This window comes from Phoenix dactylifera, unplaced genomic scaffold (genome assembly GCF_009389715.1).
Source record: "Phoenix dactylifera cultivar Barhee BC4 unplaced genomic scaffold, palm_55x_up_171113_PBpolish2nd_filt_p 000383F, whole genome shotgun sequence".
Taxonomy (NCBI): Eukaryota; Viridiplantae; Streptophyta; class Magnoliopsida; order Arecales; family Arecaceae; genus Phoenix; species Phoenix dactylifera.
This window is the reverse complement of record NW_024067830.1, coordinates 117,688-142,316: the sequence shown is the minus strand read 5'-3', so window position 1 is coordinate 142,316 and position 24,629 is coordinate 117,688. Positions and strand designations below refer to the sequence as shown.

Sequence of the window (24,629 nt, the reverse complement as noted above, 5' to 3'; positions counted from 1 at the left end):
CTCCCATCAAAATTTTTCTGAGTGGTGTGTTGTATAGAAGGTAATCCAATTGGTCGCACTATTCATCTTGCGGTTGGCATAGGTGGCTCGGATGGAAGGGCAATTTACCTTTCAATCTATGGCACAAATGGCAAGCCTAAGCCCGATTTGAGCAAGGCCTGAAACTAAAAGCTCCTCCCAAAAGCAAGTCAACTTCCATGTATGCTGAAGCATGAGCAGCGGAAGGAATAAGCAAGTGCAGGAGTTTATGCTTTTTATTTTGCGGGTGTGCTAAAAGGACAAGTTCAGGATGTGAGTGAGACATGACCCACAACTCCCAACATTAGTTATGGGTTTTCCAGTCTCTAATGACAAGGAGTAGCTGCCACCCCCAAAGAGGAGCTGAAAAGCAAAAGAAAGGGTTCCTTTTCTCTCTTTCCTCTCTTTTCTTTTTTTTTCTCCTTTCGATCAAATTCCTTCCCCTCCCTGCGCACATTGTTCGGCATTTTCCTCCTTGGGACAGGGAAGACCTCCGTTCACTTTGCCAATCCCAGGCATCCCTAGGCTCTTTCTCAAATCCATTAGATTCGACCCTTTCCCTCGAAAATTTTCTTCCTTTCTCCTCTCATCCCCTTAAAGTTGGAATTTTTATCCATTTCCTGACCCCCAATTCCCTCAAAATTTGATTTTTTTTTTCTCTTTTTGATTCCTCCTTCTGGATTCAGGCTGCTTTGTGTTATTCCTCTGAGTCTTTTCCTTTCCTGGATGTTCCCCAACTAGAAATGCGAAGGATTAGACTTGTTCAAGATCATCTTTGAGCTGAATCCTGAGGCTTCTTGATCTTGTCTACTTAATTATGGAGGTTGTTTTCCTGGATTTCTAAATTCTGAGGCGTTTTTTTCTTCATTTTTTCCAAAGTTTGGGACTTTTTTGGGTCCCCTGACCGGGTTTTGGTTTCTATGGGTCTCTGCCATGGAAAACCGATCCAAAACCCTGACAACCAAGAAGAAATCCCTGCAGTACCCAAAATTGAGGAGCCCCCGCCGCCGAATCCCGGGACCCCGAAGCAGCCCAAGTTCTCCTTCTACGTCCCGAGCCCTCTGCGGAGCTCTTACAAGAGCTCCCCGGCCAATTCCAGCGTCAACTCGACGCCTCTCCGGATCTTCAAGCGGCCGTTCCCTCCTCCGTCGCCGGCGAAGCACATCAAGGCTTTGCTCGCCCGACGGCATGGATCCGTGAAGCCGAACGAGGCCTCCATCCCGGAGGGCAGCGAGGTTGAACTGGGGCTGGACAAGAGCTTCGGCTTCTCGAAGCAGTTCTTCGCAAAGTATGAGCTTGGAGAAGAGGTTGGGCGCGGGCATTTTGGGTATACTTGCTCTGCCAAGGCGAAGAAGGGAGAACTGAAGGGTGAGGAGGTGGCTGTCAAGGTTATTCCGAAAGCTAAGGTCAGTGTTCTGTGATGCTTGATCTATGATCATATTTTTATAACAACAGTAAAGGTGAAACCTTTGCTTTTGGGTGTGTCTATCCGTGAAGTCGTTTTTGTCATTTTTGCATGCAAAGCTTCATATTTCATGCTGAATATATATGCCTTCGGACCGCATGACTTCTTCTGGGAATGTTGATTTGTTTTCTGTTATCATGTAGAAGTAGATCTGTGCCAATTGACCTTTTTCCTTTTTGTTTTTTTGTTTGTTGAATAGGAATTGATTGTCGGACAGTTTTCAGTTTGTATAGTTTACAAATAGAAATAGTCCATTCTTGTTTATGATTCATTTCAATGTAAGATCGGTAACTGATTAATTTATTTTAATGTTTTGCAGTAGACTTCTTAAATGCATTTCTAAGCTATCTTCTTTCTTTTCTTATTGTTGCTTTTTTCCCCTTTATATTTTGTTGTAAGTAGAATTACGATGTTTTCTGGGCTTGATTTTAGTGCTTCTAAATGAAATTTTCGTAATTTTTTAGTAATACCTGTTTCACTGACAATTATATGCAATTGAGATGTTTGGCTATACATAATTAGTGCACTTAGTAACAATATAATTTGACAATATGGATTTTATTTTTGTCTTTCTATAATGTCTATGTGTGGTTTCTCTGAGGATTCGTTTAACAATTCTTTTATAGGTGGAATAATTTATAATGAGCCAGGAGTTATAATTAAAAGCTGGAAGCAATGCTGTTTTTGTTTAGCAATGACATTATGCCCAAGATATACCTACCTACTCTGTATATTGTTTCCTCATCATTTATTAGGAAGTCAGCTATCCCATTGCGCTCCAGAAGATTTCATGAGATATATGGGTACTTCATAAAAAAAATTAAAATGCGTCATTTTTTTTCCTGCATCATAACTCATTGGAAAAAGGCATGAACTAATACAAAAAAATATCCAGGGGAACTTTTTTTTTAAAAAATTTATATTTACTGCTCAAATTGTATGTATTGTGGATGGCATATTTAAACTACTTACTCTGGTAGCCCCCTTAATAAGTGATTGGAGCATTTTGCTCAATTTAATTTTCACAGTGACTTTTTAAGTATAATGCTGAAAATATCATGCTAAATATTATTCTTTCAGTAGTTTCCTGTATGCAATGAATGAAGTAATGGACTCATCATATTTGTGCATGCTGTATATTTCCGTTAAGAGTGGTAGAAGGAAAGATGGGTCATAATAAATAGTGTCTGGAACATACCTGGTCTCTGGGTATTGTATTTTGAGTTTGTAGTTTATAACTTGCTATTATTAGATGAATCCAAACCCATTATCATAGAATTGGTTATCTCGTATATAAATCTACTGTTCCAAAATGTCATGGTTTGGTAACCATTTTAACAATACATTACTGTTCCCCAGTAATGGTCATTCGTTTGTCTGTACCAGAAAATTGATCATTCATCTGTGACTAGATTTTTTATAATGGCCTGGTACAATCCATTTTATGCAACTATGGTGCATTGATGCTTTATTGCTTGAATGGTTCTGGATGGCATGTAAAAAAGGTTCATTTTATGAAACTACGTGGGGAACGAATTCTAATAAGCTTAAAAATTAGAAAGGAGGAGAAATATTGAGAATGGTATGGAGAAAGATTTGGTATTCGATGTACAAGTTACTCTATACAATCCAACTATCATTGTGACATGGCATTTAATACCAACCAACCCGGGCATCAATCTTTGTGATACTGGTACGAGGAATTGCATACTTACCTCTACTAATGATCATGAAAGTGCTGTACTAGCTGTTGTTTATCAAATATAGAAATAAAAGCCTTTGAAAAGAAAATGACATCGAAATACATGTACCCTCCATCTGCTTTCAAGCAATCATATTTTGTTACTAGACATCCATATTTTTTTAATGAATGATGCCTTTTGCTTACCTGTTTAATTGGAATTATGGTAATGTAGATTGGCATACAAATAGAAATATCCCTCAATATGTTTCTCATCAGGGAAGTGCATTGACAGATGACAACAGCTATTGCTATTGAAGATGTGAGAAGAGAAGTGAGAATATTGAGTTCTCTCACAGGGCACAAGAATCTGGTGCAGTTCTATGATGCTTACGAGGATGAGGACAATGTGTATATAGTAATGGAGTAAGTTTTAATTGCATTAATGCAATTTGGTTAAACAAATTTTAATTGCATTATCATATTTTTCTTATAACTTTGTTTGCAACTTTATCCATCTGGTTTTGGAAGCAGAGAGCATATGTAGATATGGTACATACATACATGGCATTCATATGTTTCCTTATAAATCCATGGGCATATTTGTTCTTCTGTGTTTTGATTCATTATTAAGTGGTGTGGAAAAACATTCGCTGGTCCATATTTAGAAGTTTCTCAAATTCCTGAAGTTCTCTTATGGATGAATTCAGTTGTCAATATAGTCTATCATTCATTATTTCTTGTGGTGCTTTTATATGTTGTTTTCCGCTGTCCATTTAAAGTTTGATCCATCTGTTCATCACAGAATATTTTAGGTTTGCTAGCAAACAATGTACCTTGTGAACTGGTGGTTTATCTTAGTTAACTATTTATTATTTATTATTCTTGGTTTAACGGCAAAAGTTGCGAAGTCGTGTATCCCAGATATTGTCATGTTGGATAACTATCAGTGTTTAATTTATACTAGATTGTCAAAGAAATTATAATGCGGTGGAGGATATAAGTGGGTTTAAAAAAGTATATATCTTAATATAGTTAAATTATCACTTTTGGTCCTACCAGAAACAAGTTTATGTGTCTTAGTTTTTGTAGTTTGAAGTCTTAGATAGTTTAAACCCCTAATGCAGATGAAGTAAGCCAGTGGCAGAGCCAGGGGGTATATAAAATCTAGCTTTCCACCTCCTAAAATTTTGACATGGCTCTTTTTCAATCCCTCGATTCTTACCAAGTTTTTGGCCAAATAATGCAGCTATTTGAAACTTTTCTCAATCACCTGCCACCTTGTGTTTTTGTCCTTAACAGGAAAAGTTTTGAAATGTATCCTTCTTAATTAAGCATTTTTTTTATTTGGCAAGCTAAAAAAGTGCTAATAGCTCCTCAAAGAGCAATGATATTATGGAAAACGTATAAAAGTTTAGTGTTTAGAACAAATTAAACATAAACAAGCTCACTTTCAATGTGTCACATAAATTTCTGCAATATTGGGGCTTTCTTTTAGCTCCTCTTTGACTTTCTTTCTTGCTTTTAATGTTGTTGCTCATGATTAGCTACCCTTTCTAGCCCCCCTTCCCTCAAGATTAGTGTATCCTCTCCAAATTCCATTTGGTCCATGCAGTCTCTCCATCATCCCACTTATCTAATGATTGTTGATTAAATGTCATAAAACATATATCAATGATGTGTCTGATTGGTGAAACCAATCTTAGTGAATGGTGGATGAGTATACTGGATGGTACTAGATGAAAACAAAATAGTGGAACTTTCTTCCCCCATCACATGCATGTGACCCTTCTCCCTTGTACCCCTAACCCAAATCACAATAGCAAATTGGTGTTACTTTTGTTTGGGTAGCATCTATTTACCTATTTTTGTGGGGAAAGTTAAAAGGATCAACCTTGAAGGAACCCTTAAAGTTTTTTAAGCTTTTATGCCTTTATAGTTCCTACCCTCTCTATCTCTCTCTCTCTTTGTGTGTGTGTGTCTAGTCTTTTCTATTGCTGGTTTGTTTCCTTTAAAAATTAAATAAGCTTATTTGCTGATAGGTACTCTTATTTTTTAATGATTGCACGATCAGGGTAGCTTGTATTTCAATTACAAATAACAAGTTCTATGACATCTTTTATGCATATAAGCTAAATTTAATAATATAATTAGAAGTCTTGAAGAAAACAAAGCCTAGAGAATTGTGTTCATTTTTTTTCAAAAAAAGGTCATAATTGCTAATATTTTCCTGTTGGCATCCATCCTCCCCCAAGTGTTCATTGTTGGCTCTGCCTATGAAATGTCATGTCTCGACCCGATGGCCTGAGCTGAGCACGAGATAGACAGCCGCACATCCATAGGGCTTAACCTCATAGGACATGCAAGGCATGCCTTATGATTCATACACACTCATGTCATTCCAAACTCAGGCAGTTGTAGAACAAATAATCTAATGCATTCATTCGAAGGAAATAGTCCACAATCACTAAGAACATATAGAAATCAAATTATTCGAAGAAACACTAATCAAATGTCTTCTAAATTCTAAGCTCCTCATTGCTCGATCCCAGGTCCTGTCTATTCCTCGGCTTCTGAAAAAATGGAAGGTTGAGAATGAGCTTTACAGGCTTAGTTACCAAAACCTCTAGTTCGATCAAGTATATTGTACGAGAACTATAAATTTTAGTTTGCATGATTTTTCTTAAATAAAAATTTGCCAATGAACATATCAAGTCTATCAACATAGATTTGAAGATATGTAATGCATTTGGCCAGAATAAATTTTTAAACCAACCATCGATGGACTATCCATTCTCACTCTCCTATTCTTCACGACAATGGCCATGATCAGCCCATGGCAAGCCCAAAAAGTGACTAGATCCTGATTACAACATGTCGTCTATCAGTTATGCGCCAGTGATCTTCCTACTGAAGGCCTAGAAGGAAACTAGCTCTGAAATTACATGGACAAACATGCTTCCATCAGCATGTGCCAACAATCAGCCTCGATTGGCTAGGCTCGAAAGAAAACTAGTTTCCAACTATAACATGCTGTCAACCGGCATGCTCCTATTCTTCATGACATTGGCCATGATAAGCCCATGGCAAGCCCAAAAAGTGACTAAATCCTGACTACAACATGCCGTCTATTGGTTATGCGCCAGTGGTCTTCCTGTTCAACATGTCTATAAAGGATGCTAGAGCATTTGTTGATTAAAGGGCATAACTGAAAATTCATTCTGCCCATTTTTGGTCTGAAAGGTTGTTTTGGGTATGCCATCAACCTTAATTTTTAATTGGTGGTGCCTAGACTGTATATCAATTTTGGAGAACACTTGGGCATTTTGAAGCTGATGAAAGAGGTCATCAATCTTTGATAGAGGATATTTATTCCGAACTGTCAGCTTATTCAACTCCCTATAGTCAATGCATAGCTGTGTTCCCATCCTTCTTCTTGACAAAAAGTACTAGAGCACCCCATGGAGAGAAACTGGGCCTAATGAAACCCTTATCTAGCAATCCTGGAGTTGCTCTTTAAGTTCCTTAAATTCAGCTGGAGCCATTTGATAGGAAGCTTTGGAGATAGGCCCGACACCAGGTACTAGATCAATAGAGAACTCTCTCTCTTTGTGTTTGGAGGTAGTTATGGCAGATCCTCTGGAAATACATTAGGAAACACCCTCACTATCATAATACTTTCCAGCATTGACTCATCTTGCTGAGCGTCTATGATAGTGGCCAAATACCTTGTACAGCCTTTCCTCAACATTCAACAAGTTTGCCTAGAGGATACTATTCTGATATTCATTCCACTACCAGTGAAACTGAATGGCAGCTGCCTTGGAATCTGAAAGGTTACTTTCTTCCTGAAGTAGTCCACTGTAGCATGGTATGAAGCAAGCTAATCCATCCTTAGGATGATGTCAAAGTCCTCTCCAGGATCATCAGATCAAATACAAGATCACGATCCCCAATGCTCACAATACAAGATGGGCAAACCGTGTCAACCATGATGGCACTCCCATTCAGGGTAGAGACACAATTCATAATGTAGGAGCACAGGCACAATGCCAGCCTTTTTAGCAAACTTAGATGAGACAAAAGAGTGGGTAGCCTTGGGATCAAACAAAATGCAAGCATATATAGATGCTACTTCGATATTAGCATTGGAGCATTGGATATATAGATGCTACTTCGATATATAGATGCTACTTCAATGTAAAGAGTGGGTAGCCTTTTTAGCATTGTATGCCTGCGCATCTTGCTGAGTCATAGCATAAACGTGGGCCTGGGTCTTCTGCTTTTAACGTCTACCTTGCCCTTGTCTTGAGGGTTGGCCTTGATGAGAAGTCGGTGCATCTGGAGCAGCCTGAACATGTGGTGGTCTTGGCACATTCTGGGAGGGCCGCCAATATTTGGAGTTTTGGCGGTATAGACAATCCACAACCTTGTGGCCCTGCTAACCACAATCAAAGCAAACTCTGGAAAATCAGTGGCAATCTTGCTCTGAGTGGAGTTCTCTGCACCCACTGCATTGAGGTTCGTTCTTCTGCTGGGCCTCATTCCTCTTATGAGTTTCTTGTCTCCTTGATTTATTGCCTGAGAACTGGCCACCCTGAGGCCCATTAGGTCTGGGCCTCTTTTTTGTAATGCCGGTCCCTCTCCTGCTGCATGTTAACCTCCCGCTCCACTATTTTGGCTATATTGACTACCTCCTGGTAGGAGGCCAGCCATATGGGCCTCTCTCCAATGCAGATCCTGGGCTTCAACCATTTTTCAAATCTTCTAGCTTTGATGCTATCAATAGCCACCAAGTCTGGAGCAAAATAGGAGAGCTCGGTAAGCTTAGCCTCATACTGGGCCACCATCATGTTCCTTTAAGTCAACCTGGTGAATTTACTCTCCTCGTACTCGAGACTCTCAGAAAAATACATGTTTATGAACTTTGACGGAAGGTATCCCAATTAATAAGCGCTACCAGTTGACGGCTTCCCACCATTCATAAGCTTCTCCCAGCAACTGATAAGCAGCGATGCGGACCTTTTCTTGATCCGTGCACTCCATATTGGCAAATGTCTCCTCTATTTCCTTGGGCCACTCAGAGACTCGGTGGGATTAGTGGAGCCCTCATAAGCAGGTGGTGGCAATCTTTTAAATTCTACTATTCCTCTCTCTGGCCTCGAAGATTGACCATCTTTATTCTCCTATTGCCCTATTTGTTGTACTTGTTGTAGGAGTGTGATTAGGCCTTGTACAAAGTCTGCCATCTGACCCTCATTCCCTAGAGGGTTAGCAGCCTTTTGATTATTGCTTGAGGCATTAGGGACATCCTCCTACTGGCAAGAAGGGCTAGTTGCCCGCACCTTGCTTTGGTGATGGTCTCGAAAGGCTCCAGTAGTTCATGAGGAACTGGTAGCTTGAGAGGCGCCAGTAGTTCAGGAGGTGCCAACGGTCCGAAAGGCACTACAAGTTTGGGAGGCACTAGGAGTTTGAGAGGCATAATCATTTTGATGAATACAATACGTATTTGCCATATGGGAATCCTCTGCAATGTCGGACAACTTCCTGGATCGTGTTCAAGCCATTTTGATATCATGAGAAAGAATCATATCCAATATTGTTATTAATTTTCTTAGTACTGGTGATTAAAATATCCAATCATAACCTAAATTCTACCCTATCGCACTAACCTAAACTATAGGGACTTGAGCCTGGCTTTGGTACCACTATATCTGTCCCGTCTCAATCCAATGGCCCGAGCTGAGCACAGGAGAGATATTCGCACATCCATAGGGTTTAACCCTACAGGACTGCAAGGCTTGCCTTATGATTCATACAACTCATGTCATTCCAAACTCAGGCAGAGGTAGAACAAATAATCTAATGCATTTTCAAAAGAAATAGTCCACAATCACTAAGAATATGTCGAATTCAAATTATTCAAAGAAACACTAATCAAATGTCTTCTAAATCCTAAGCTCCTTACTACTCAATCCCAGGCCCCATCTATTCCTCAACATCTGAAATGGAAGAGAGAGAGAATGAGCTTTACAGGCTCAGTAAGTTACCAAAACCTCTAGTTCGATCAAATATATTGTTAGAGAAATATAAATTTCAGTTTCCATGATTTTTCATAAATAAAAATATGCTAATGAACATATCAAATCTATCAACATAGATTTGAAGATATATAATGCATTTGGCCAAAATAAATTTTCAAATGAACAATGGATAGATCATCCACTCTCACGCTCCTAGTCTCCACAACTATGGCCACGATCGGCCCGTGACAAGCTCTGAAAGAGATTAGATCCTGACTACAATATGCCATCCATTGGTCATACACTAGTGATTGTACCACCGGAGGTCCAGAAGAAAATTAGCTCTAAAATCATATGGAAAAACATGCTTCCATCGGCATGTGCCAGCGATCATCCTCGACTGGCTAGGCTCGAAAGGAAACTAGCTTCTGACTACAATATGGCGTCAACCAACATGTGCCAGTGATTGCCCCATTGGAGGTCCGGAAGGAGACTAGATCCTAAGCTCGTGTGATCATAGTCGGACTAGAGAGTGGCAAAATCAACATATAACATATACGATATCAACACATTTATCGATGCAATAAAATACAAATCATGCCCAAGTACATTGTATCATACTTGATCCAATATTTTACAAATCATTTAAATACGGCATGCCTACGATACTTAATTTAAACATATCATGATAACTATAGATTAATTTTCCAATAATGCAGATCAGATCATGTGCATGCTAGAACACTAGGGGTGGAGGTAACTTGCTATTTTCACTCTAAAATCTCTCAAAATCCACCAATTTGGAAAATTGTCCAAAAACCTAAAATAATTAAATGTCTTATTAGACTTCTATGAGATATCATATAACTTGAAATGTCTTATGGCAGGATTCAGTCCATGTTCAGACCACCAAATCTAGCCTAATATTTAGAGGTCTCGACCACCATTTGGATCTAACAATTAATTATAACATAACACTAACATATGTAATGAGATGGAGTTCTTGGTTACTTGAACGCAAAGCAATCATTCTAGATCACGCCTCCTCGCTATCCGGGTCTGAATTTCCACCAGATCAAATTAAAGCTTTCGGGTTAGATGTAATTTATCAATTAAGAGAAAATTAGACTATTTAAAGGAAACTAGGTTTGGTCTAAGTCAACTAGTAGAGATAGAAAGGAGAGACAGACTCAGTTTGGGTTCAAACAAGTCTTGGGTTTGATCCGTCGTTGAAAATCACTATATCTAGTCCATGAGTCAGAGAAGAGAAAATAACAAGTAGGAAGCGAAAAGAAAAGAATTTATAGAAAATAATAAATGAAGAAAATGGGGAGAAAATGAAAAAAATGAGAAGAAGAAAATGGAAAGAAAGAGGAAGAGAGGTAAAAGAAGAGATAGGGGAGGGTTGATGGCGGCCACGCCGTGGCGGCAGGGTGTCAACGGCCAGTCAATGATAGTCAGCAGTAGTAGCGGCTAGCAAGAATAGGTCGAACATGAAAAAAGAGGCAGAACAAGGCATCAGGCTTGGCTGAAAATTGGAGGAATCAAGCTTAGCTTGAGGAAGAATGGAAAAGGGTGAAGGGAGGAGGTTCATAGACAATGGCAGAGGCCGACGAATCATGACCGACGGCGGCGGGTTCTGATAGAAAGAGTGGCGGTGGATCTCAGAACAGGGAAATAGAGGCAAGCGGAGGTTTTGAGAGAGGAAGATAGGGTCTTGCGTGGTGACACTCAGTCGTGGCTACATGGCATCCACCAGAGACGAGGAAGAAGGAAGTGGGAGACTCGATGGTGATCAATCGCAGGAAATATGGAGAATTTAAAGAACAGGATTTTGGAAGGGGATAAGATCGACTCAACAAAGAGATAAGGCCGGCCATTCGTCGGTTGCAGCAGCCCCAACAGCCGACGGCCGTTCGCACCAGCCCCATGGAGTCCTCACCGACCGCAGCTCTGCAGCCTTATCTCAATGGCAGGGGCTTGGGCAGAGCAACGTGTTTTCCTCTGTTCTGATCCCTTTTTTTTCTTCTGAATTTGCACTGAAGTCAGTCGGTCCTGCTTACTTCAATCTGGGACAGGCCCGTTTTGGGCCGATTCTCACATGAAGTTGCCAATAGCCTTTCAGGAATGTTCTCTAGGTTTCTTGTTTATTACCTGGTTATAAGCACATGCATATGATTAGACAAATTTGGTGAAGATTACTGTTCCATAGGCTAGCTTAGTGCTCTGAGAAAGGGAAGGCTTCATTAGATATTATTTAGACATGTAACTAGAAATCTACATAATAGCAGGTCATATTGATCTATTGGAGCTTATAGTATTGTTTTTGTTCATTTCAGGTTATGCAAAGGTGGTGAATTGTTAGACAGGATACTTTCGAGGTATCATTAAAGTCATAATTGCGTTTATTTTACATCATCATGTAGCTGGTAACAATGTTACCTATTTTTGGTGCCTTAAATCATGCCACTAATGAACAATCATTGTTTTATTCATTTTGTAGGGGTGGGAAATATTCAGAAGAGGATGCCAAGGTTGTCATGGTTCAGATATTGAATGTTGTGTCATTTTGTCATCTTCAAGGTGTTGTTCACCGAGATCTCAAGCCAGAGGTAGTTGCTTAATCAAACTGAAAATATTAAGATTCAAAGAAAGTGTTCTTTAGGAAATTCTGATGTAGAATTTCAAATCACCTACACTGATTGGTCCCCCTTCATTTTCTCTAAATCACATTCTTAAAAGTCTTTGTAATCCTTGTTCCTATTTTGTGGTTCAGAATTTTCTTTTTACTTCAAAGGATGAGAAGTCGACCTTGAAGGTCATAGATTTTGGTTTGTCAGATTTTGTGAAGCCAGGTTGGTCTGATGAGATATCTTGGCAATCTGATTCTTTTCTTTTCATTCTTATCTTATTTCAAGTTTGATTTGAAATATAATGTGATTCAATCATTGGCAATGAGCAGATGAAAGGCTGAACGATATCGTAGGAAGTGCGTATTATGTTGCTCCTGAAGTTCTTCACAGATCTTATGGAACTGAGGCAGACATGTGGAGTATTGGTGTCATTGCATATATTTTACTCTGTGGAAGCCGCCCTTTCTGGGCAAGGACAGAGTCAGGTATATTTCGTGCTGTTTTGAAGGCAGAGCCAAGCTTTGAGGAAGCTCCATGGCCTTCTCTGTCTGCTGAGGCTAAAGATTTCGTGAAGAGGTTGCTGAATAAGGACTATCGTAAGAGAATGACTGCTTCGCAGGCTCTTAGTAAGCTCCTTTTTACCTTGGAATGATCAAATTCATTATATAAATTGTCAATAACCAGAAACCTGATTACTTTAACACAGGTCATCCTTGGATCCGAGATTCTCAAGAGATTAAGATTTCTTTGGATATTATAATTTATAAGCTTGTAAGAGCTTATATATGTTCTTCTTCTTTAAGAAAATCATCTTTGAGGGTACGTTATTCTTCTTTAATGCAAGTCAATATTTTTTTTTTAAGATTTAATTTCCTGTGAAATCAAATCCTTTAACCTGTTTTATGAATTAACTTGAATTTTTAACAAAATGGATAATTTATGTATCTGATAACCTTGTCTATATGACTTCTTTTTCCCTTTAGCTGCAACACTTTTATAAGCTACAAGCAAATCCTACAACTTTTGCAGTACAATTTAAACATTCATGTTCTATATGTTCTTAAACATCATGAAACTCATCCAGGAAAAGAATCCCAAGAATTTATCCTTTGAGATGAGGCTCATGGTTATATTATCTTGCTAGGATTATAAGACAAGATGTTGGTATGAGGTCTCCAATTTGCACAGCTCCTGATCAAGTTCTTCAGCCATGAGGAATTTGCATACCAGTGAGCCTAAATGGTTGGTGCCAGACTATGGTATGACTGCGTAAACATATACGAGACTTACAGTCCACTGGTTGATACCTTTCTCCCCAGTTGAGAGGTCTGGAAGCCGAGTGGTGGCACTCCCACTATAAAACAAACTACAGGGACGTTCGCTAACTGTTGTCTAATCTGGATGTTAAACAGTACCTCATGTGATGTCACATGTGAGATAGGAAGCAGTGAGAGAAGTACTCAGGACTCTTTAGAAAAAGTCTAAAGAAAGAAAGTGAAGAGTAAGTCGGACTTCTGTTGAAGTCGGAGCATCATAAGGGCTGTGAATTCCCTAAATCTCATCATAAATTTAATCTTCTATTAGTAAATGTATCCTCCATATACACTCAAATGAAATGACTACCAAAGGGCATATGCACTAAAAGGGACCATATTTATCTACACTATTGTAATGCATTTTCATTGTTGGGAACACTGCCAGTTGTCAACTGATTGTTCTTATTGAATAGACTATGTGCAATTCATGTGCCAGATCCAATGTTTGCACATACACCCACATACAGAGGTAGAGAGAATCCACATTCCTTTCAGCACCATTAGGGCTTCAATCCTCCTGGTGTAAAACAAACGATGGAAAATCTATAATGAAAATCCAGTTAATCATGATCTACAACATTTTAAATGTTTGCAAGCTAAAGATGAAATGTTTTGGTGATTTCCTACTTGCATATTAAATGCCCCAAAATAGACAATTTTTATGGAGTGGCACAATATTTTGATATTTTTCACGGCCTAGAAGCAACCAAACTTGCTGAATTTTAATTCAAATAAATTTTAGGATGTGCAGAGAATAATCAATGATGTAGATCCAAAGTCTGCATCTTAGAATATAGAGGGAGGGAGAGAGAGAGAGAGAGAGAGAGAGAGAGAGAGAGAGAGAGAGAAAACTTGCATGCCAAAAGCCTGTGGAAGTGTGTACTTATGTTGATAAGTATTTATGTGCATATGTGCATGTCATAAAGTATATAAGCATCTAAAGAAATTAATTTTTAGTATGCTCTTAAAAAAGTTATGATGGAGAGACTAAACTCCAAGAAATTAGTCACTTGTAATCTAGAAGACTGTTGTGAATTAAGCCACTGCATGCTATGGTCAAGCCATAAATGAAACATGACTTGCAGCTAGAATTTGATCTATGAAAATGGAAATTCGTAGAGATCCTAAGTCACAAGCATTCCTTTGTCGTCATCATCTTCTTTTCAAGGGTTATTTACGTCTCAGCCTTCGTATTAGTTTAGCAGTATAGTGCATTGAAAGTAACTCAAGAATGAAGCTATCTGATTCTTAGACATAAGTTTGGTAATAAACCAAGCTGAGGTTCAGGAGTATGAGTACCTTTTTCTGCAGAACGTTTATGCATTTTCCCTCCCAAAGTCATCTTATTGTCTGTCTGGAGATTGAATTAACTAAATTTTATTTTAAGGTGAAAGAATAGAGAATGTTTATGGAAGGCAAGGCTTCAAAACCTGAGATATCTGTCATCTAGATGGGTGATGAGGATGGAGATTTGAAACGAGGTCTCAGTTATCTTGACAGATACGGAAGGCGGGACAGTTTGGAAAAAAACCGAGATTTTTCAATAACTCGGCCAATAATATAGTATTGGGATATCGAAATCTTAGCTTATTGGTAAATCTGAGCTTATCAAGTATATTTAGGGATTGATTTTGAAATTTAATGGAAAATCCAATTAAGGAAGTAAAAAAGTTAATTGAAGAATGTGGGCTGATATGTTTATATCACATAGATATCTTGAGATTTATTTGTTTATATCGGCTGAGATAATAGAGTCCAAGAAATTCTATGTATCATATTGAGGGGTACCTGGTGCAATATTAGCAGAGATCTCATCCAAAATGAAACCCTTGGTGGCAGGAAGCTCATATATAGGTGGTCGGCGTTGCTTTGGCATCTCACTTTTACTCATCATAGTGGATCTATTTTGTATCTTCAGTCACTAATGATTGATGACAAAACTCTAGCAAGAAATTACATATTATATAATTTAATTTTTGCGTTAGATTCTAATTAATCTTTTATAGTGCTATCACAAAATAGGATGCCTGATTAGGTGATCATACTGAAGTTATTTTTTTAAGCAGTACATCATAGGAATTCCTTTTCCTTATTTTTTTAAAGATTACCATTTCCTCGGATTATACATGTTAACTCTTGCTGTGTGCTTGTAAGTGATATAAGATGTGATTGATGAATATGTCATGAGTATATGGAGGAGATACAAGACCTTACAAGTAATAAGAATTGTTGGAGATGCAGTTTCTGAAGACCATGGTATTTAAGGGAAGGGAATATTAGGTGGTTGTGTATGAATAAGAAGGAAACATGTTAGCTTCTCTTTCGAATTACATATGAATAATGTAGTTTTAGAAGGCAGGAATTAGAGTTCAATTAATATTTTTTGTTGGAATCAAAATGCAGTTTAATGGGTAAACACAAGTTCTAGATTAACGCTGAATTTGCTAGTGAGCCTAGTTTAGCATAATTTCTGAAGATGGGGGCGCACAGTATGGACTTTAATGAAGATGGTCAGATGAAAGTCAAAAAAATGGCTGAGGGAGTAAAAATAACTTATGAGATGTCTAATGAAAACCTAAGAGTTGCTAACAGAGTGAGAATCTAAGAAGATAGATTGTAAACTTCTACCATCAAATCCTCGCTACACATGCTAGATTCTGAAAAGTGCTTACTTTATCCTGTTGACTGTGGGAGAGGATTTTCATTTAAGGATTTTGTTTTTGTGGAAATGTTAACCAACAATTATGACTCTAAGTCATCAATGCCAGTCCAAACCAGATCCAGGCGTAAACTTACCTTTCCATTCCATTCCATTCAACTCTCATATCATCCTAACAGTTGCCTATGGAATTCCCTTTTTGCATGCATCGAAAATCAACATTTTTTATGGTTCGCATACAGCTAATGAACACTTCAGTGTGGAACTTGTGAAGCAAACAGATTGTAGGTAGGCCAGGCTAGATCTGGCGTGGACCAGATTTGTATTGGTAATGAGCTTAGATTTTGCAAGCTGAAGCTAATCCACCTACTAAAGGGCTAGGTTTTTTCTTGCTGCTAAAAGGTCTGTTCTGCCCTGTAGATTGGGTGGTTGAAGTTGAATAGGGCCCTAAACTAAGTCTAACTGCAAAACAAATTATAAGTTGTTACCATCTTGGAATGACAAAGATTGTGTGCTGTGGTTGAAAGGAAATTAATTCTGTTTCGTGTCCATGGCGAGCCAGTAAGGACTTGCTGGTTACTTCCACTAATTCTTGCATGTTTAAGCCATCATCATCGATATAAAAGTTTTTTCCCCTTTGGAAACTTTGTTTCTACCCTTTCAAAGAGGGTATTGTGATAATATGAAGACAGTCTGTTGTTTTGTTACAAGTCTCTCTCTCTCTCTCTCTCTCTCTCTCTCTCTCTCTCTCTCTCATTCTACAATCCTCTTATTGGGTGTGGGTGAGAAAGGAGAACCGAGTGGTGATGGTTTACTTCTTGACAAATTCACATCATATTGGGAGAAGAAACAAGAACATTTTAGGCTACTTTGGTCCAGGGCAATACTAGTTCCTTATTGCAGCAAGCCCACAGTTTTGAAAGAATTGATGTTGAATGCGTAGGGTATCTTTCAAGTAGGGAACATAGAGGATGCCTTAGAGAATTGAAATATGTTTCATCCTTTTAGGTTTGTTTAATGATCTGCAAATAGGTTTGTGGTGAATTGCATGGATTAAGTGTTATCCAAGTCAGTTTGCATAGATTAGCATAATGATGCCAGCGCTGTACTGGCACGTGGTTAGGCTCCATGCCCATGCATACCAGTGCATGCCAGGAACTGACATGGAATGGCATGGCATGGAATGGAATGTACTGTGCTAGTGCTAGGCCAGCAAAATACCTACACATGGTTACTGAAGCATATTGGGTGCGGGTATGCAGAAGCAGGTCAAAATTAGTGTGAAAACATGTAGGAAGTGGGTGCAGGACGAGTTTCCAAGGAGAGTTGGAAGTGGGTGCACTACCTAAATGGAAGCTGCTACTTTTAAGCACCAAGAAACTAAGAACCTTGTAGTATGCGCAAAGTTAAAGATTGGGAGGGTTATTTGGTGGAGCGAATACATAATGAGGAGAAAACACAGAAATATATTGAGATGTCTATGTTCTTAGGAATATCAGCTGGATTAATGAGAAATACAGTTGTGAAGGAAGGATAGAATTGTTGAATTTAGATAATTTTGAGATTAGAAAATAAAAGTACTATTTTAGGATATAAGAGCAATGGCAGGACATGGAATAAATGAAAGAATAGGAGAGATGTATTTAACTAATCTGGAAGATGAGGTTGGCTTTAAGATGAGAAATATTTTTAAAGGTTATGCTGAAATGGGTAAAATAACAAATAAACTGACTTACAACAGAAACCGAGAATACTGATTGGAGATTTAATTTTTAAGAGCTTGACATGCATGTAAAAGACACTTAGGGACCTTGTTTTTAATTTGTTGTTATCAAATCTGTCAAAAAGATTTATCAAGTCATAAGAATCCATTCTGCCAGCCTTTTATTTCCTGCCACAGTTTGCTAGCTCTTATGCCTTACTAACATCATGTTTATGCGCATGCATATAAAGCAACTTCATGCTCCTACCTTTGCCCCTGGTTTGTGGTTGTGATGCCAAACATGTAGCAAGATTCTGCTCTAAACCATATGATTAAATATTACTACTACTTGCTAGGGCCTTTACCCTATTATTATCATGTTAAAACTAATGCATATCAAGAAATTGCATAATGAAAGCAAACTTAAGTTCACTATTTATACATGGGGGTGGGGATCATGTGCATGTGCTCTGCAATCCCTTTTTGTTTTGGATTGTACTCACCAACCGTGGCAAGGTAATTCCATTCCCTTGATGTGGATAATTAGATGAAGAGATGTTTTTAAATCTTTGATTTTATCATATACTGCTTGGCAGGAAGCTCACTCTTAAATAATCAAAAATCATGGTGGAAATGAAAATCTGATCTATTATGGATTACATATTAGAGTGGAAGTCCCAACTAGTGCGGTTGGTAAAGTTATTGGGGATTAGGTAACGATGACCCTGGTTCAAATTTCGCCCTCGTGTGGATTTTGGCTGGGTTCTTTCCATCTTAGCCCTCAATAAAAAGGAAAACAGGAATTGCGTATTAGAGTGATATTATTGTTTGGAAAACAAAGAAATATTGCTATGGTATCTTGAACCTAATTTGATTGATGATCAATTCAAAGTATATAACAAAGAGCAAGGTTTGCCATAACAATTGGTATCGTACTGTACTAGGTGTACCGTACCGGTATTGAACCGGTACATGGTACCATATTGCCCGACATTCGGTACACCGAATCTTGCCGTACCATATTGTGTACTGACATTGTAATAGGATGGTATTGGTATGGGGTCTAGTATCAAGATGGCGAACCTTGACAAAGAGTGAGCATTTTTTTGTTTATATTCATTATAATATCCCAATGCGAACTTTCGATCCAAACCAAAAAAGTAAAAGTAGTTATTATTTGTCAAATGCTAGTTGTCTTGTACATGCTTTTCCTATTGCCATGCATAGAAAACTTTGTTATTATATATTTTTCCTTTCCCTTTTTCAATATTCTTTTGTCTTGAAAAAGAATCCCTTTTTGATATTACATTCGTTTTCAACTCCTGTTATACACAATATTATGATTCCTACCAACTTTCTTATATCATCCTCGAGACTTCAACCTTAATGTAAAATCTGTCTATATTTCATGTCCTATTCTCAATGGGTGCTACATCTTGTTTAATTGTTAGCAAAGTAAGAACAAGACAAATGATATGGGTGCAATTGGGATGACGAGATGCTAAACTAACCCTGTTCCCATCCTAGATTTCACTGATTTTGACCCAAGCCAACCCAAAACCTGAATTTGTTGGTTTGGTTTAAACACCACATCTAGTTTTGATTCTCTGACCTACTTGGGTATCAGTCCTGTAAGATGGACCTGATCCTAAAATGTTTTGGTTTGATCTGATTAAACCAACAATAGAACAGTTTAAAATGTGGGTTCCAGCTAAAAGTATAGATCAGGTCTTAACTCTGCTTGGATCGAAAGAGGCAGAACTAACTAATAAACAGGAACATGTGGTGTGTACCCCAATAACTGCAAGCATTAGTTCCAGATAAAGTCGAATCAATAGATGAATAGGTTGGCTTCAGATTGAGATTCTAAACCTGGTAGCAAGATGGATTAAGTTTCTGTTATGCCTGGCTGTGCCTTGCCCTATTCCATTACGCCCCAGGTGAAGAGGAAACGCTATCACTCATTGAAATTTAGAAGAGAATGAAGGTGAGGGAGAAATACCTAGAGATTACACTTGAATTCCCTTTTATTCTTTAAGATTTATGTAATTTTTAAGTAGCGAGGTGGATCAGTTATAAGTTCATGTACATGTATCTAAGCACAAATTAATGTTATATGCATTCAGTGTTAGAAGTTCTTGTAAAATTTTTATGTATGTATTTGTACATTATATTCTACTACCTAGCAAATAGTCCAAAAAAGGTAAAATTAGTTTTCTTGTATGATTTTGGTTATTAACCATGAGACCAGCCTGTCTCCTCAAATCCTTTTGGATATTAAAGATACATATTCCTATTTAAGTACCAGTACTTCCCAAAACCAAAATGTAGGTTACATATAGTAAAGTAGTGATGCAATGTGTGAAAATAATTTTACATTCTTTCCATAGGTTCGCAATCTTGATATCAAACCCTGTACTCGTATCATGTTGGTACAGTATCGGTAGGCCCGGTACGGGTCGGTTTGGCATACCGAAACTCGATCCGACCCCCATACCGAGTCTTAGTTTGGTACCGGTATGGTACCCAGTATGGGGTGGTATGCACTGGTATGGTGAACTTTGTTGAATACAATGACATTTCACTTCTCCGATAATATGAATGATTACTTATATGGTTTGTTACTTTATAGCTTTCAAACAAATTTATGTTTCAAAATGTTGATGGATTTCTGTCATTTGCTTAAAGAATTAAAAAGTCGGGCTTATATTGAATCTTTAGTGTGAAGATGTGCTGCAACAGATCAATAGGACATGGCATTTGTGGCATTTAATACTCAAAATAATACTATGTATGTACAAGAATTATAGAACATCCCCAAAAGGATAATACTGGTTTTGAAGGTAACCTACTCAATAATTGTTGCAAAAACATTTCCAGAAAATAAGATTGTTGATTTTAGTTCTATCATAAATCTTAGAAAATAATGCCCATAGCATATTTGTATTTCTGTTGGTAGAGAATTTTTAGTTTTGGCATGTGTTTGTCAGAAAACCATCAACATCATCAACTTTCTAGACCCAGATGATGGTGGTAGGTTGATATTCAGTTCCAAGAAGAATTGCAAATCATGATTTTGGATCCTATTTTGTGATTGGTTAATAAAGAATAATAAAGCTAGCAGCAAACAGGCTTGCTGATTATGGTTATGATCCTTGTCAAGCCCATCGAAATATGAACCATTTGAAATTGAATAACAAGTCAGTAAGGTGGTTAATATTTCCATTTATTTCCTTTTCTGCTGTGTTTCACACCTTACCATTATGGCCAGGACAAGTAGAAAAAACTTGTAAAAGCAACTAATATCTTGGATGATATATTTATTGCAGGCCCTTGCAAAGACTTTGACAGTAACTCAGCTTGCTTATCTGCAAGAACAATTTGCATTGTTGGGACCGAACAAGAATGGCTATATATCCTTACAAAACTTAAAGATGGTTAGTTATTCCCTCCATATGATTTTTTTGCTTTCCTCCATGGAGTTCTAATGTCGTTTGCATGCAGTCATTGTCGAAAAACTCAACTGATGCAATGAAGGACTCAAGAGTTCTTGATTTTGTTAACATGGTATGCCTCATTATGAAACTTTTCTTTACTTTGAGATTCATTTCCTGGAACACAAATATATATGCTCTGTTTTGAATACAGGTGAGTTCTCTTCAGTACAGAAAGTTAGATTTTGAGGAATTTGCTGCTGCAGCCATAAGTGTGTATCAGATGGAAGGACTTGATAGTTGGGAGCAACATGCCCGTAGTGCATATGAACTCTTTGAAAAGGATGGGAACAGGCCTATCATGATTGAGGAACTTGCATCGGTACAATTCAAATGGAAGAATTTTACATTTTTATCTGTGCACAGATTTTATATTTTATGATATATATTCAAATTCTCCTAGCAATACATCAAAGTTCTCAAGGGGCAATGATAACCTCTTTTCATTGATCATCAATGCTATAAGACCATCTTCCAAGGCTGCATTTTGATTTTTTGAAAGTTAACCTGATGATTTTTTGTTGCACCAGGAACTCGGGCTTAGTCCTTCAGTCCCCGTCCATGTTGTTCTGCAAGACTGGGTGAGACATTCCGATGGAAAACTAAGTTTCTTAGGATTCCTTAAACTTCTACATGGGGTTTCTTCTTGTTCCATTCCAAAAGCCTAGCATCATGACTCTCATCAAGATTGTCTATGAGCAACATTTAACTTCTGAATTACGAGGCAGGGAAAGTGGAGCCAAGCCATTATACGCATGCTCCGAATCAGGGCAATCGATGTGGTTCTAACTAAAAAGTCAAGTCAGTGACATGCGCATTCAAGCTCTATCTTACTTAGAAATTCTTTTTTGTTTGCCATATTGATGATTAGTGTACTGTAGCTGTTTAGAGAAATGTATAGATGAGGATAGCAAGGGTAGAAGGTTGAAGAGGGAATTGATGCCTGTGTTTGCGGGTTCTTTGCCCTGTAATACTCCCTTTTACTCTCAATAAGATCTTTACTCTTGTTTACATGTGATCAGAAGGAAATTGTAGTTATTCCAGCAGGGCTATAAAGCAACATACAGGCCCCCCTTTATCCTTTCTCTTGGCAAACCGATTTAGATTGTAATACATTGCAATTGCAGTGTAACAGGGATGGTGGATGTGGAGGTGGGATAAGAGCCATCAAACCGGCGCTAGTCGTGCCTGAGAAAAGTGCGATACCGCAGAGCATTGGCTCAGATTCTGCACCTGTCTATCCACCATTCTTGTTAATCGCAATTGCAATATATTGTGATCTAAACTTGTTTTCTTACTGGGAGTTTGTCAGATATAAATGAGATGATGTCCCTAAATAGAGGGCCTCTCTGACGAAATTGTTGAACATTTAGATTAAAGTACATGAGTGTTGGGTGGGACTCTAATTGATCGTAGGTACTTAAAAATGCTTGAATTGTTTGAACGAATAATTGCCCATATCAGCGACTATATAAGCATGGAGTATTAAAAGGGAAATGCTTGGGTGGTGCTCGATGTGCATATCGAAAGTTTCATCAGGCACATAGCTGCTAATTTGGTAACATATAATTAACCGACCCTGTGTTTTGCGATAAATCCTGGGAGTTGCACCAATCTTTATAGAACGAATAGATTTAGAAGCAGAACAATTTGTTCTTCCTAATGAATTAATCAAGCCGATGAAAAGAAGCTCTTGTAAAGGAGGTAGAATATGAGTGAGGTTCATGGTGCTTTCGAAAAACTGTTCTCCCAAGTGCAGGAGAATCGCACAAGTAGTATAACTCGGAAGTCTGAGGTCGATTCCTCAGGGAACGATCTATGGATTATTAACGTAATTTTTAGATATAATTTTTAGTTGATCTTCAGAAATTAAAAGCAGAGAATAATATGTGATTAAACAACGTTCAAGAATATAGAGAAGGCTAGGGATCCGGAATCCTCCTTGACAATGTTACTTTCAACAAATAAACTCGGCAATTCTTGATTAAGGATTAATATGATAGGGTAGTTCTAATCATGGAGTATACAATCTGAAAACATGAATTAAATATCCAAGTATTTATCGTACCGGTTACGTCTACGACAAATCAAGCATCGAAATAATCCATGCATCAATATATATAAACCATGCAAGATCTATCTAATAAATAAATATGCAAGAACCCAAAACATACCAATGGATATAAAACAATTAGAATTAAAGTTTAGAGTGTACTTGATGAAAGCAACATGACAAGGGTTCATCCATCACCTTTTGCCAAAGGAATTAGCAAGCCATTACAAACATCAGCATCTCTCCCTTTTTCACTCTCTTTTTTTTATTTCTTTTTTTCTTTTCAGAAACAGGGGATGCCCTGTTTCTTCTTCTTCTTCCCCTCTCTGTTTTCTCTCTTCTTTTCTTTTTGAATCCCCCCCGATCCTCCCCCCCAAGCCGAGAAGACCCTCTTCATATAGATCCCCAGAACCCATAAACCAGCGATGATCCCCTGATCGCGCATGGAGAGGAGCTGCTAACAGACGCCAAAGATCGTGCGTGGTATGCTGAGGACGCGGAGGGGTGATTTGCGGATGGCTGGGCTGATCACGGGTGCGGACAACGCGTAGATGGGTGCAGAAGATGCTCGCGGACGTTGATTGCTTCACGGGATGCTGGGACTCCGAAAGATTGCTCGCGGACGTTGATTGCGGAAGCTCTGAAACGGGGAAGAGGCAGACGCGGAAACGGAAGATTTGCAAGGAATTTGATGCGGGAGAATCACCATGGATGACTGGATGGAGGCTGATTGTGAACTCCGGAGCATCGTGGACGGTTGGGATGGCTGAGACGTGGATCTGGAAGCACGGGAGCCGATCGCGGTTGAGGACGATGCGCGGATGCTGCTGGGAGGCGGACGGACGCAGGCGGAGGAGGTGGGCGGATGGCTGGGCGGTGATCACGGACGGCTTGGGACGCTTCACGGGCAGCCGGGACAGATCGCGATCGCGGGAGCTGGAGCTGGAGCGCGTGAGGCGCAGGGTGAGCGGACGGCTGCGGGATTGAAGCTTGGAAGAGGCAGACGTGGACGAGACAAATTGGACACGAAATGCTGGAAGGATGAGGAAGTGGTCAAGATGGGGAGGGAGGAGTTCTGATATGCTGGAACGTGGACGGTGCAGATGGAAAAGCAACTGATGCTGGCGCTTGGGATGATGCTGATTTGGAATCACAATGTTAATTGACTGCAGATGGCTGGAAGCTTGAGTTGCATCGCGGAATTTGGGAAGTTGCTTGGGTGCGCAGAAGAAGAGTCATGGATTCTGTTCTGCAGTTGGAAAGATGAGTCCTTTTTAGATGAATTTATATAGAATAATGATAAAAAATATAATAAGTGCTAAAGATAAAATATTAATCATGCAAATATTAACACCTATTATTTATCATTATTTTGCTAGCATTAGGCTAAGTTAATTGGTACTTAGATCACACTTTTGTGCTCTCATCAGTTCATGTCAACAGCAAAGTGAAAATCTAGTTTTTCAAACTCGCCTGTCACAGAATATTATTTTAAATTCTGGAAACAGGTCCCTTGCAAACTTTTGGTGCACCAGACAGGACGCAGAGGACCCATCATAGCCTGTACAGCAACAAGGGCCCAAGT

General features: G+C 38.6%; 1 protein-coding gene across 1 annotated transcript; it reads left to right on the top strand.

Moving 5' to 3' along the window:
• Positions 1-42: 42 nt before the first annotated feature.
• LOC103697758 (calcium/calmodulin-dependent serine/threonine-protein kinase 1-like) lies at positions 43-22,004 on the top strand. Its single transcript, XM_008779680.4, has 11 exons — positions 43-1,424; positions 3,460-3,590; positions 11,527-11,568; positions 11,691-11,799; positions 11,964-12,042; positions 12,150-12,446; positions 12,527-12,639; positions 20,827-20,934; positions 21,002-21,064; positions 21,146-21,313; positions 21,522-22,004. The coding sequence occupies exons 1-11, from the start codon at positions 939-941 to the stop codon at positions 21,657-21,659; spliced, it is 1,734 nt and encodes a 577-aa protein (XP_008777902.1). The 5' UTR covers positions 43-938; the 3' UTR covers positions 21,660-22,004.
• The last annotated feature ends 2,625 nt before the right edge of the window (positions 22,005-24,629 follow it).

What these genes read in the sequence shown, in the direction of transcription:
- LOC103697758 (XM_008779680.4), top strand. Translation starts at nt 939, where the DNA reads ATGGGTCTCTGCCATGGAAAACCGATCCAAAACCCTGACAACCAAGAA. An exon ending in CCTTACAAAACTTAAAGATG is followed by an intron (nt 20,935 to 21,001) that starts GTTAGTTATTCC and finishes GTTTGCATGCAG; the next exon opens with TCATTGTCGAAAAACTCAAC. An exon ending in TTCTTGATTTTGTTAACATG is followed by an intron (nt 21,065 to 21,145) that starts GTATGCCTCATT and finishes TTTTGAATACAG; the next exon opens with GTGAGTTCTCTTCAGTACAG.